The sequence below is a fragment of the Plectropomus leopardus genome, chromosome 5 (genome assembly GCF_026936395.1).
Source record: "Plectropomus leopardus strain MGB_pleo_1.0 chromosome 5, ASM2693639v1, whole genome shotgun sequence".
NCBI classification, from domain to species: Eukaryota; Metazoa; Chordata; class Actinopteri; order Perciformes; family Serranidae; genus Plectropomus; species Plectropomus leopardus.
In genome coordinates, this window is record NC_142180.1 from 27,950,810 (window position 1) to 27,963,242 (window position 12,433).

At 35.0% G+C, this 12,433-nt stretch overlaps 1 protein-coding gene across 3 annotated transcripts; it reads right to left on the bottom strand.

Annotated features, from left to right (window-relative positions):
• Positions 1–8,734, bottom strand: hmg20b (high mobility group 20B). 3 transcript variants are annotated; one of them, XM_042516806.2, is made up of 9 exons: positions 8,592–8,733; positions 8,138–8,233; positions 5,479–5,679; positions 3,704–3,824; positions 3,517–3,566; positions 3,352–3,415; positions 2,968–3,183; positions 1,792–1,924; positions 1–665 (listed from the first exon to the last, which is right to left on the bottom strand). In XM_042516806.2, the coding sequence occupies exons 2-9, from the start codon at positions 8,216–8,218 to the stop codon at positions 653–655; spliced, it is 879 nt and encodes a 292-aa protein (XP_042372740.1). In that variant the 5' UTR covers positions 8,219–8,233; positions 8,592–8,733; the 3' UTR covers positions 1–652. The 3 variants fall into 3 exon arrangements, with proteins under 3 accessions (XP_042372740.1, XP_042372732.1, XP_087934005.1); XM_042516798.2 differs by having other exon boundaries at positions 3,517–3,569; positions 8,592–8,731; XM_088077879.1 differs by lacking the exon at positions 1–665 and having other exon boundaries at positions 1,788–1,924; positions 3,517–3,569; positions 8,592–8,734.
• Positions 8,735–12,433: the final 3,699 nt, after the last annotated feature.

A 12,433-nucleotide genomic window follows, 5' to 3' on the forward strand; every position in this document is an offset into this window, starting at 1 on the left:
TTTTGTTGTAAACATTTTCAGTGTGGTTTAATGAACATTTCAGAAAATACAAATATACTTCACAAATATATATATAATATTCTGACAACAAGTGAAACTGCTTGCCCATTCAACAACCCACCATTATTAATGTAAATTCAAACATGTAATTCTCACCCTTTCCAGTTTATTTTTTTCATGCATCCTAAATAACACTACGTACACATTCCCCACTCACCAAATGCCAAATGGCATTTATTGTAAACTAATAATTATGCTTGTCTTATTGGACAGGTCATAGGCCTGTCGGTAACTGCTGATACTACACGATAGGATTAGGATCAATCCAATTTGACTGAATTTAAGCAGTTCAAAGGATAAAATTACATTGCATCAATGAAATTCCTGAACTGTAAAAACCCTCCCACACTGTCACATAAATTTACATTCACAAACACTTATGTGCATGAATACACATATTCTACAGAATACATATATTCATAAAGAAGAGGCATGTAGACATGATCTGTGTGTGTGGTGTTTGTACCCTTGCCTTTACTTTCCTTGATATATCCACATGCTCTGTTGAATGGCACTGACTTGACCTAATACCACCGAGCCGGTCACGTGTCCCTCTATTGCAGGAATGAAAGCGTCTCCAGCTGGACTCTCCTCATAACTTCTCACTGACAAAGAATTAAAGCATGCAAAACAGACATACGTAGTGAATAAGTAGTGAATACATATACATATAGAAAAAAAGTGTCTAACCGCATCTTTTAAAGCATTAGCCCTTTGTGTCTCACAGTGCAGTGTTGCTCTGATGATGCGTCGTTGGCAGATTTACCGTCAATATTCTCTAAATGTTTTGGGTCCTTTTAGCTTTCTACACTCGCACTGCTGACTGCGACTTTAGGAGTGTTGATTGTGTTAATGATCTAATCTCTTGAAAGCACATCTCATGAACAGATAGCATTAATCAAGCTGAAACGAAATATTTACAGAAAACTTAATTTGTCAAGAGAATTTGTTGAATCTCAGTTGAACATGAGAAGTGGAATGTAACTAAGTAAATTTAGTCAAGTACTGTACTCAAGTAAGAATTTAAGGTACTTGTACTTTTCTTGAGTATTTTCTTTTCATGCCTCTTTAGACTTGTACTCCACTACATTTCGGAGGGAAATATTGTACTTTTACTTCATTGCATTTATCTGACATCTTTAGTTGCTTTAGAAATTAAGGTTTTTACATAAAAAACAAGTTCATTAAATATGATAAAATAAAATATCAATGTATCAATTAGCAACTGTCCAAGAAAATCAATTGTTTTTTTCTATTACCTATTATTATTATTATTATTTAGATTTACCTGAAATACTTTAATTACATTTTACTGGTTACTTACTTTTACTTAAGTAACATTTTCAACATAGGCCTTTTAATTGAAAGAGTATTTTCACAGTGTGGTATTTGTACTTTTACTTAAGTAGAGGAACTGCATACTTCTTCCACCACTGTTGAGCATTAAAGCGAGCAAGCCTCACGAAAAAAAGTAAGAGAGATTCTGAATAAGAATACAACAAATACTTTAGCACTAATAATGATGGTGAAACATTTAAAATCAGTTTAGCACATAGAATTATACATATCTGGTTTAACCTTATGCTTTGAAGGAAAATAGATTATTGTCTGCACACCCAGTCCTATGTTTAGACAGAAAAAGCAGAGTATCAGCAAACTGGATTATAGCTCCCAGCCTTGTTTTTGTCATGCTTCAAAACCACCAGGTGGAGTGTTGGAGATATAAGTTACCTGTCCAGATGAGAGAGGACTTCGCAAAGCTGTGAGAGCAGTGCACGATGCTTGTGAGGGTTTCCTTCCAGTACTCCACTGAGACGGCTCAGGTATGAGTCAAGGTTCCCATGAGACGCTGTCTCACCTGTACCTGTTCAGAAAAGTCACGGAAGAATCAAATCCAGATTTCCTCCCAAGGTGAAATATAAAATCGACACATTGACACGGCAATCCAAATTGAAGCAGAATAAGTGTTCTGATGATAAGCATTGCACTGTTGGAGAGATGATGTTCTGATAAAACTAGGTCATCTATGCAGCAGCAAACCACTGACATTTTGAAATTGGAGCTATATGACCAGCGAAAAAGAGAAGAGGCTGTGGCTTTTGCTCAAGAGATAGAAAACCTACAACTACCAGAATGCACTGCAATGCACCAGACCAATCAACGCTGCCCCTGGTGGGTGATGTAACGCAAGCTCGACAGTCGGACACAATGGCGGCAGCCTTGTAACAGACAATCTCGTGTTACAGTTCAACGGTAAGCTAAAACAACGGTAAGTTTCTGAAAGGCTTTTTGGGCGAGAGATGGGCAACACAGCATTTTGTATTTGAGCTGCACTGCTTAGATTTACCATTTGATCTCAGGGTTTTAAGCCTCTGTTTTCACAATGAAGAAAACAGTAAGGCGCCCACTTCCTGTTCACAAACTTTCTCAAATACAGCTCAACAGTGGACTAAAATATGTCTCTGAAAACATTTTAGGCAATAAATGGATACAGCTGTAACAGAATCTTGGCTTCTATGTGATTAGCACATTTTAGTTTTACTGTTTTTACTGAGTTTGAGGGAGAGATAGAGGGGCAAATCTCTCTCTCGATTCATTATAATCGTTATGTCTGTTATGGAGGGCGATATAAAAATGTGCTAGTGCTTTCTATGGTTTGAGCAACAGCCCCAGAGCCAGCTCAAATCCACCGGATGACGCAAAACAAGTCATTTAGCAGATTTGAGCCGAGCAGGGAGATCTGGTAAAATAGAGGGAAGTTCATCACTTTTAACATTATCATTGCATTTATACTATAGGACTTAACAAAATACATCGAGCACCGAACTATAACCTGATAGAAGTTTGAGCTAATATCCGTCCGTCTCTATTCTTGCATTTCTCCCCTGACTAAACGTAGCTGCTGACCTGGCAGGGGGACTGAAGACAGACTGTTGACCAATGTGTGTTTGATGGCGAGCAAGTGTTGGTGAAGAGCCTGGGTACGCTTCTCGTCCAGCCCCAGTTCAGCCTCCAGGCGCTCTTTAGCGTTGTACATGTCCTTAATGTGCCTCTGGAGCACTGCATTCTGCTCCTCAAACTCAATGTTGGCCTTACGGAGCCGTCGCAACTCAGCCTCTCGAGCTGAAACAGCAAAAAACAGAGATAAAACGGGGTTTGATGGCGAGAGGAGTTTCTGACTTTCATGATGGAATTTTACTTGAATGCGTCAGAGGATCTGCTAAAACTAAACTGCCCAAGCTTTAATAACCAAACATGTTACACTGAGCCTGAGATACATCACAATGTTACCTTTGTTTTGATCGAGGAACTCCTCTGTGAAGATAGGGATGTCGAATCTGCTGAGGTCAGACGCCTAAAGGACACCATCAGCAAATACACAACTTAGCTGTTTGAAATTTATGTGAAAATGACAATGCAGAATATTTGGTGAGGAGATATGGATGTGTCATGTACCTTTGATAAAGATGACTCTGAACTTGTGCTGATGATGACGGATGGAGCGTCTTCTGAAAGAGAAACACGTCTGTGCATATTACAGCTGACATGGCGCAAAGTAATGAAAAAAATATGCAGTATCTTACTATCTGCCTGTGATGTGGTGTATACCACATAAAAGACTTAAGTAATGCTATTTTTTCACCTTTTTTGATCCTCTTGTCCTGTATCTTGGCACTGGTGATCTGATAAGCCTCAGTCTGCTGATACTCCTTCAGTTCCTGGGCATACTGCATTTTCTCCCGCTCTGCTTCGTCCAGGTAGCGCTGTCAGTGCATAAATAATGTTGCGCTGCTTTACTGAAGGAAAAAAATCCTGTCTTGTAAACGGACAAGTCCGAGATGATTTCAAACTTGGGCTGTCAAAAGATTATTTTAAAAAATGACGATTAATCGCCAATTTTCAAAAGTTAATCGCGTTTAATGACATTTTTGACCACGTTCCAAATGATATTATTTTGCATTTCAAAACAGTTTTGAAGTCCATATTAACAAGGTAAAGGTGTCTTGATTGAGAATAACATCAATGCAAATAAATTGATTTCATCGTGACTTTATTATTTTTTTTTTTTTTCAAATCCGGTGTGGTCTTGTAAACCATGACTAAGAGGTAGGAGACAACTTCAGATTGCTTATTCTGTGAAATTCAGCGCTTGTTTTTTTAAAGGATTACACTGTTCCACAATGAGAAATATGCAAGCGTGCATGTACAAATGTGCAGCACATTTCACTGAAGTGCAAAACAAAACAAAAGTACTCCATGGCTCCATCAACTGTGACTTAAGTTTGACACCATGCCAACCTGAGGACGTCACCTAAACCTGAGTCCTCCATGATGTGGACTGATCTGCAGTCAGTTCCCACCCATTTAGCAAGCACTGCAGTTAACTTATTCAATTCAGTTTCACCCACAGTCTCCAAAACAGTGCTTTGCCGGCTTTAGCGAGACAGTTACCTGCTGACGTCATTTTGATTCGCTGCACCTGTATGCTTTGTCAACTGAGACGACGAGAAGTTTTTTTTTAAGTGACATGAGCCGTTCAAAAGCATCACTGCGGCAGCGTGAAGCAGGAAGCTGTTGCAACAGCTTGACTACAAGTAAGGGTTCAGTCAAGGGACAAAATAGAATCACCTCATTTGTTTTTGTAAAAAGAAAAACAAAAAAAAACATGTTATGTTTGGACTTTAATTCAGGGCTCCTACATCTTAAGGCAAGTGCAATTTAAGTCTTTAGCATGTGGAAAGAAATTTAAGACCAATTTTACTGTAGCAAAGGCTGAAGAAAAAAAAATGCATGCACCAACATTAATTACTTAAGGTTAGGGGGACTTTTTATTTTAAAGCATGACTTTTTTTAAGTTACCCATTATTTGAGGTTTTTTAACGCAATGACAGAAAAATCCACCTACAATGTCTAAGCATTTTTAAGAAATTTGAAAAATTGACTGAAGGCATTTTCGAGCAAATTAAGGCCCTATTTTTAGATTAAAAGATTCAATGCCTTTTAAAAAAATTTTAAGAATCCACGGGTACACTGCGATGCGATTAATGCATTAATACTGACAGTCCCATTTGAAACTGTTTAAAAAGCATGTTTTCAGAAATTGATCATGTAGGTCGTTGTATCATAAAAATGTTTGCCAGCACAAACATCTCACAACCACTGAGCTGGAAAACACCACTGATGAGAAATATCTTAAAAAATAAAATCAAACAGCAGGATTCGATGTCTGCAACAACGTTCTGAGAGTAAAAAGACGGATGATGATGCTCCTTGCAGCAATGGCACCTGTTATTACCAGCCCAACCGTCCCATTTACAAAGCATCCTAAAATATCCCGTCATAACAGTAACATGTTTTACAGAAAATATTCAGTAGACAACACATTAACATGCATGCCTACAAAAATTGAAAAATTACCTGTTTGTCATTCGGGGCTAATCGTGTCCACTCTGCTCCAAGTCTCTTGGTGATTTCTGGGAAAGGTAAGTCAGGGTATCTGGCCCGCATATGTTCTCGGCGTTCATTCAGGAAGCGGACGTAACCTGTTACTGGTGCCTTGGGGCCATTTGGTAGCACCTTCTTTCTTTTCTTTCCCTTTGGCCAGCCTCGCTTCTTTGGCTGCAGAGAGGGGCAACAACACTCCCGTGAAGGCTCTTCACTCATCTCTGCTACTCCTGCTTGCTCAGTAGGCAACTTTCATAAGTACATACTAAGGCTGCAGCTAACAATTTACTACCGATAACAATTAAGACGCAGATTATACATTATACATATATATATTTCGGCATCTGTGTAGACCCTCACATCAACTAAGGAGAAACTCCCCGCAAAAAATCCCTATAATGAGGGGAAAAATGGTAGAAACCTCAGGAAGAGCGGCTGAGAAGAGATCCCTCTTCCAAGACAGACAGATGTACAATAGATGTCGTAAAAAACAATTACATTAGTCGAGTCGATGACAAAATGATATAAAGGAAAGAGAGAGAGAGAGAAAAAAGAGAGGGAGGAAGGAGGAGTACACAGCAACAATAACGGTAACAATAACATCACATATAACAATAATAGTAGACAGTAAAATTAATACATCATTTAAGATAATGTGTAATATTACAAAGATTGACTGTGTGTGGCACAGCACGACACCAGAGACGGCGGATGCCAAGGAGGCTGCCTGTTTGCTTTCTGTAATACAATATCCCCTTTTCCAGTAAATTTGCGACTTCATTCTTGTAAAAATATGACTTTTTAATAAAAAATTCAAGACTTCATTTTAGTAATATTCTGACTTTATTCTTATAAAATAAGTATTTTTTCACATAAAAAAATTATTTTGCGAAATTATGTTACGAACTTATTCTCATTAAATTCCTATTTTTTTCTGGTAAAATTACTCTTTTACTCTTGTGATATTATGTGTTTGTTCTCATTAAATTACAAGTTTTTTTCTTAAAAATTACGCCTTTAGTGTTATGATATTACAAGTTTATTTTCATTAAATTACGACTCTTTTTCTGGTAAAATTACTCTTTACTTTTGTGATATTACGTGTTTATTATGATTAAATTAAGAGTTTTTTTCTTGTAAAATTATGTCTCTAGTCTTGTGATATTACAAGTTTATTTTCATTAAATTATGACTTTTTCTGGTAAAATTATTCTTTACTCTTGTGATATAATGTGTTTATTCTCATAAAATTACAAGTTTTTTTCTTGTAAAATTACATCTTTAGTCTTGTGATATTACAAGTTTTTTTCATTAAATTATGATTTTTTATGGCAAAATTACTCTTTACTCTTGTGATATAACGTGTTCATTCTCATTGAATTCTGAGTTTTTTTCTTGTAAAATTATGTCTCTAGTCTTGTGATATTACAAGTTTATTTTCATTAAATTATGACTTTTTCTGGTAAAATTATTCTTTACTCTTGTGATATAACGTGTTCATTCTCATTAAATTCCTATTTTTTTCTGGTAAAATTACTCTTTTACTCTTGTGATATTATGTGTTTGTTCTCATTAAATTACAAGTTTTTTTCTTGTAAAATTACATCTTTAGTCTTGTGATACTACAAGTTTATTTTCATTAAATTGCGACTTTTTTCTTGTAAAATTATGTCTTTAGTCTTGTGATATTACGTGTTCATTCTCATTAAATTCCTATTTTTTTCTGGTAAAATTACATCTTTAGTCTTGTGATACTACAAGTTTATTTTCATTAAATTGCGACTTTTTTCTTGTAAAATTATGTTTTTAGTCTTGTGATATTATGTGTTCATTCTCATTAAATTCTTAGTTTTTTTCTTGTAAAATTACTCTTTACTCTTGTGATATTACAAGCTTATTTACATTAAATTGCGACTTTTTTCTTGTAAAATTACTCTTCACTCTTGTGATATTACGTGTTCATTCTCATTAAATTCCTATTTTTTTCTGGTAAAATTACATCTTTAGTCTTGTGATACTACAAGTTTATTTTCATTAAATTGCGACTTTTTTCTTGTAAAATTATGTTTTTAGTCTTGTGATATTATGTGTTCATTCTCATTAAATTCTTAGTTTTTTTCTTGTAAAATTACTCTTTACTCTTGTGATATTACAAGCTTATTTACATTAAATTGCGACTTTTTTCTTGTAAAATTACTCTTCACTCTTGTGATATTACGTGTTCATTCTCATTAAATTCCTATTTTTTTCTGGTAAAATTACATCTTTAGTCTTGTGATACTACAAGTTTATTTTCATTAAATTGCGACTTTTTTCTTGTAAAATTATGTTTTTAGTCTTGTGATATTATGTGTTCATTCTCATTAAATTCTTAGTTTTTTTCTTGTAAAATTACTCTTTACTCTTGTGATATTACAAGCTTATTTACATTAAATTGCGACTTTTTTCTTGTAAAATTATGTTTTTAGTCTTGTGATATTACGTGTTCATTCTCATTAAATTCTGAGTTTTTTTCCTGTAAAACTGTCTTTAGTCTTGTGATATTACAGGTTTATTTACATTAAATTACTCTTTATTCTCGTGTTATTACGAGTCCACTCTGGTAAATGCAGTAGTATTTGGCAGTACTCACCTCGTCCTGAGGCTGATCCGCTGAATGTGAAGCTTTGGGCTGCTGTGATGCTTCACTCTGCTCTTGTTTGATCCCTCCCATGATCTCCGTCCGCGACTGTAACAGTGCAGATATATGTCAATCCGGTTATGTTATATCGTGTAAGGATATATGTGCACTTTAATATGGGAAAAGTCGTTTAAACAAACGCGAGCCACAGTGAACGCCTGCGCTGTGTTTCTCGCAGGGACGCCGTTTTTTAAGCTAACCTGACTGTTAGCAGTTATGTGCGGCTAACTGTTCACACACAACACAACGGACAATATCCACACAAAAAGCTCATCGAAACTGCTCGCTCTTTACGACGAAAAGTGGACATGTAATCGCGCATACAATCGTGTTAACTTTCTCCGGACAATGGCAGTTTTATCAAATTATTTCTACTTTTTTTTTTGATAAACGTCTTTTTACTCACCCGATAATGATTCCCTCGGCTAAACAGGAAGAGAAATCATCCTGCCATCTGATTGGTCGACACGAAGAGTTCTGATTGGCTGGTCGGACATAACCCCTCCCAAAAGGTAGTGGGGAGGAAGAGAAGAATAAAATTAAAGAGTAGGTGAAGTACAAGTACCTCGAATTGTACTTAAGTACAGTACTTGAGTAATTGTTACGTAATTACTTTTGCCTTCCACCGTCACTCATAAATTTAACCATTTATGAAATTACAGAAACTAATAAACAACTGAAAACGGGATTATCCTTATTCTTCCCTTTTTGAAATCTAAGCAAACTGCCTTGATTTCTTTCAAAAATACGGGAAAAAGTCAACAAAAGAATAAAAACAAAATCGAGAAATTACGAAAAAGTACAAGAAAATATCATGAAAATTGGTACATTTAAATAAATTAAAGTAATTTTAAAAAAGCCAAAGGAAAATGCCAAACATAAAAAAGATAGTGATCTGGGAAAGTGTTAAAAAAATATATGAATTTTGTAACATAATTTTAAATATCTAGTTATGATAAATATAAATGTAGTTTTTCTTCCTATTTGTTTCCCATACATTTTCCCCTATCTTTTAAATATCAGTTTCCTAAATGTGTTTTTTTCCCAGTGTGTAGGACATTTCTTAGATGCTTATTGCCTTTTTCCCATGTTTTTGAAAGAAACTGCACCAATATGATCAGGGTTTGACATTTTGAATAACAGTGAAAGGCATCTAAAGGCACAATAAAAGCGATGTTGAAGACTGAACTGAGACCCCTCTGATTTTTGTTCATGTTATTCACTATAGCCTATTTAAGTCATCTCTATTCTACTGTCCTTTTCTTTTACAACGTTTAATGTTTTTTTTTTTTGTTTCAACAAATGTTATAAATATTATAGTGATAAAATCAAAGGATCTATTATTTTCCCCAAACGTTCTTTTGGCGAAATATAATGCCAACAAATACAGATTTAGTAATTGTAGACCTTAGTTTATTACATTTAAAATGAAATCAAGCAATACAGAAAACTACTGTCTCCTTTTATATATATATATATATATACACACACACACACACACACACATATATATATAAAGTATCCATCTATAGTATAACTATTGTTTTCTGTGATCGTTAGTTACTACAGTATGTAACTACATGGCTGTATCCGAAATGGTAATCTCCTTAAATGTATTAACAGTAAACCTCTCCCTAATTTCACTCAGTCACTTTCCCCGCGCATGCACGGTCCACGTGCTTAAATGGTACTTAACTACCACTGGATATTTGTCAAGTGAGCAATATCAACACAATGCGGCGCACTGCATTATGGGATTGTGCGTGGTGACTTCCCGGATAATACGGATAATACATCCATGGTGCAACGCGGGTGCAACACCATGTTTTACTACATCCATGAACACAATGGACACGACTTTTTTGTTCTATCGAGGGATTTTTGAATACACTATGAAATGGTTCGCTTTCATATTTGGGATTCTGACATTTAAATAAAATGATACACAGTAAATACAGAGCACAGTATCGTAAACAGTGAGCGCGTTTATTTCACGTTTGGGACAAAGTTTAGAGTAGTTCAGTGTTAGCTGCCCTCCACTGGTCACACTGAGGAACTGCAACAAAACTTTAGATAAAGCCGGACTCAGTGCAACCTTGTGGCAAAGTACATTAAATAAATAAATGTACTCTCTAAACAACAGAAAATATCATTAAATAATAACGTCATTGATGTGTAAACACGATTGGCTTTTCTCTAATTCTTGTCATTCTTCTCATAATAACCTTTGCAGTGCTGGAATGTAACCAAGTACATTTATTCAAGTACTGTACATTAGTGTGATTTAGTCGTACATGTACTTTACTTGAGTATTATATTTTAAATGCTACTTTATACTTTTACTCCACCGCATTTCAGAGGTCGCTTCCTTTGTCCGACAGCTTTAGTTACTTTACAAATTAGGATTTTTTGCATTAAAAAAAAAAAAATATATATATATATATATATATATATATATATATATATATATATATATATATTAATAATTCTGAGTTTTGGGGGTGCTATTTTAAATATTGTTTATAATTTAGAGATTTTGTTTTTTCTTAAATAACTTTGAGTTTGGGAGTGTTTTTTCTGTTTTAAAAAAATATTTTTGTTTTTTTTGGGGGGTTGTCTTTTTGATTTTTCTAAGTTTTAGGTGTTATCTTTTTTATAATTTAGATATTTTTCCCCCTTTTTTTGTTTAAAATACTTTTCTGTGTTGTGTACTCTTACTTTTCATATTTTAAGTACATTTTCCTGATTTTACTTTTTTACTTAAGTGCAATTTTCAATACAGGACTGTTACTTGTGACATAGTATAACTGAATATTTGTAACTGAATATTTCCATTGACAGATGTTGAATTAAAACACATACAAGTACATGGCAGTGGCATTTTTACCCATCTATTCGATATACAGCTACACAGCATGCGTGGATTACTGGTTTCACAATGTGCCTTTTTCATATCCACAATTCGAATTGTGATGAACTAGATCCAAACCTCTTATACGACAACTCAGTGTGAAACAGAAGATCGAAAACAATAGAGACCCAGAGTATCTCAAAGACCACCTTTCTGAGGTTGAGGGCACCAAACTAGAGCCAGTCAAGTTCAGCAACAACATGGGTATCTTTGTTTTTTCAGGTTCTGTGTTATCAGAAAATCAAATCACTGAGTTACCATCACAATTCCTGTTAAATGACCCAATATTTTTGTAATGGTTTAGAGTGTTTTATTGATGCTATTTATGTATATGCATTAAAAAAGGCAACAACCAATGATTGTTTTCGATCAATAAATTGGAAGAAAAGAAAAATACCTATCTCAGTTTTGCAGAAGCTTTGGGTGAAGTCTCTATTTTGATTTTTTTTTTTTAACTTATTCTTTTATTTATTTCAGGCACAGATTTATAAACACACAATAGGAGATGCCTTTTCACATAATTACACTTGTTGGAGTGTCCATTTTGTATTTTAATCGACAAAAATGAAGATACTCAGTTTACAGTGACATAAAACCTGAAGCACGCTGAACCTGGAGCAGAAGGGGACATGTCAGGATGCTGTTTGTGGATTACAGCTCAGCTTTCAGCACCATTGCAGGCTGGTCAGAAAACTGCAGGATCTTGGTCTCAGTAACCAAAAATAAAAATAAATAAATAATTGTGTGGATCTACTAGTAACCTAATTGTTTGTAGTTGTCTACTTGTAGGGTCTCTGCCTGGTCAGAGAATAGTGTCCAGTAACGAGTCCTAAAACCTGGGAAAGACCATTTCAGTACCGTGTTTCCCTCGTCGCAAAGTTAACAGGTTTTTTTGAATGTTTTTGGTTTAGATGCCTGAAATAAGATCTGTGGTTAACACAAGCTTACGAGAATTTCATGTTTTGATCTACGACATAAAATATGTCAGTAAATAACCAACTTGTGGACTTTAAAACCTTTATGTGTCTTTAAAACGGCGGTTGCTAACAAATGGCTAAATGAGACGACAGAACTTCACCATGCCGAACACGGTTTTACAGCCTTTTTGCAGCGTTAAGTTATGCAGCCAAAGTGTAAGTTTATGGCCTTACGTTTGCTTTTATACTTCTGGTGATTGTAGTTAAGTTACAAAAATCCTCCAAGTGGTGTTCATTTGTGAATTAATGTTTGCCACAAGTCTTACTTTCTGAAATGATCCGAAATCCAATGGAAAAATCTCATGGAACAATTTTTGATTAGGGAACCATGGCGACGCCTACTTCTGCGTTGGCCTACAT